Source organism: Cyprinodon variegatus, unplaced genomic scaffold (assembly GCF_000732505.1).
Source record: "Cyprinodon variegatus isolate N-32 unplaced genomic scaffold, C_variegatus-1.0 Scaffold1419, whole genome shotgun sequence".
NCBI classification, from domain to species: Eukaryota; Metazoa; Chordata; class Actinopteri; order Cyprinodontiformes; family Cyprinodontidae; genus Cyprinodon; species Cyprinodon variegatus.
Window position 1 is genome coordinate 105,426 of NW_015151872.1, and position 2,018 is coordinate 107,443.

The window sequence follows — 2,018 nt, forward strand, 5'->3', positions numbered from 1 at the left end:
TAGGCTACAATGAGAAGGAAGGAAAACTGCGTTTCTTTATCGAACTTTTATCGACCCTCTTTTTTCCTATTGCGCCACACGTCTATCAATCGATATATATCGTTATTGAATTATCACCCAGCCCTACAATAAAGTAGCACCTTGATGGGGGGGGGGGTGCCTCAGACCCGCCCCCCATCCCACACCAGGAGCAGACGACCCCCGGCACAAGCCCCCCGGGGAAGGTGCCAACATGTCCTGCATGAGCCACCCAACATCCCACCCCTAAATAACTCACGGGTCTACTTCCTCCCCCTCCATACCCTAGCCACCCCACCACTTTTTGGGAAGAGCAGACATGTCAGCACCGGCAATGTCAGCCCCGGAACCCTGGGGTGGGGGGACATCATCAGAACGTGGGATGCTCCAGTAACGACCCCCTCCCAAGGTCCTACATGTGTTGCAGTGTGATGGAGCAGGCAAAGGGAGGAGTCTGGGAATGGGAAGAAAAAGACTGGGGGGGCCTACTGCACTCCCAGGGAGCCAGCTCCCCCACTGACTCGAATAGGCACCCCTGTTCCCCGAGAACCCATCCGGAGAGGGGGGCCCTGCCAGTCGCACCACCATATTGGCAAAGTCTCAGTTAAGGGTCAGGCCGCAGGGCCTGTGAGCCAACCACTCACCAGGGCTAACACCTCCACACCCCCAACAAACCTCATGGCTGTCCAAAAAAAAAAAGAAAAAAATGGTTAGCCAGTCAGCAAGAACAATGCAGAAGCCCTCACCTCGGATGAAGCCCGCACCAGAAGATGGCATGGACCAGTACCGAGATAGGTGGCCGGACACGAAGCCCTTCAACCTTGTATCATCTAGTTTAGTCAATGTCCTGCATATTTTAGGCAGTAGTTTTGGGGGGTTTAACACTAGGAACTCTTATATATTATTTGGAATTTGTAAATAACCACAATCTGCTTGAATGTATTTCTAATTATAGATTTAAGTGGTTCATATTCAAAAATGTATTTTTGTTAATGCCATATGCATATGCAATCTAGAAAATGTGATAAACTCTGTTCCTTCAAATAAATGAGCCAGATATTTATCATAGCTTATTATAATATTATTTTGTAGGATGTCAGGATAATTACGGGATAAGTGATAACGTCATTTTAAGAAAGGCTAATCAGCAGATTGGGAGCAAGTGTGAACAGAGGAGTCTAGAAAGGAGCTAAGGAAAAATAGAACAACACAAGTCGGCACCAAAAAGCAAACAAGAAATACCTTAGAAATCAATACATAAAAAAAAAAAACACAAAATAACTGAACTAATAAAACTAGAAAACAAAGAAAAGGATGGATCAAAGTGAAACAGAAAACTAAAAAAGAAAACTTAAACAGAGCCAAAACCGTGTCAAACAAATCATAGAACTTGCACTTACCCAGGAATGCCTCCAGCTTCCATTTTGTTGGCTACTGTGACATCTGTTGACCAAACATCATACTGCCAACGCTTCTGTCCCAGGACTCCACCAAGTACTGTTCCACTGTGCACTCCAACCCTCATGTCAACATTAGTCCGGGTTTTCTCTCGGACATACCTAGTATTGCATTTACAAGTACAGTAAATAAAAGGCAACATAAAGTCCCATTAAAAAAAACACAGCTTATGGACCTTCTTATATGTAAGTCAAAATTCTGAAAACAGATTGAATCCTAGATAGATTAAAGCAGATATTTCTTAATCGTGTTTAAGATCAACATAAATGAAATATTTTACCATAACTTGCATATGGAGAAACTGAGCTTAATGGTAAATGTCCAAAATCATGTTAAATTCACTGAACTACAGTAGAAAAAGGAAGTAAAAGTTTAGACTAATCACATTGGGATTTTCTGTTGTTTTTTTTTGTTTTTTTAGATTGAGATTTTAAGTCAAGTTATGCCAGACTGACCACAGCTGTTGCATCATAATCAATTTCCATAATGATTTCTTTTTTTTTAAACCCAGAAAGAGTCAATAACTTTCCATGAGTGTGATC

At 42.4% G+C, this 2,018-nt stretch overlaps 1 protein-coding gene across 1 annotated transcript in view; it reads right to left on the reverse strand.

Annotated features, from left to right (window-relative positions):
* LOC107103314 (adenylate cyclase type 3-like) overlaps window positions 1-1,583 on the reverse strand; it is a 60,001-nt gene extending 58,418 nt beyond the window's left edge. The window contains exon 1 of the mRNA XM_015402971.1: window positions 1,419-1,583. Within this exon, the coding sequence (XP_015258457.1) occupies window positions 1,419-1,543 (125 nt within the window). The 5' untranslated portion in view covers window positions 1,544-1,583. The remainder of the gene's footprint in view (window positions 1-1,418) is intronic.
* Between the last annotated feature and the right edge of the window lie 435 nt (window positions 1,584-2,018).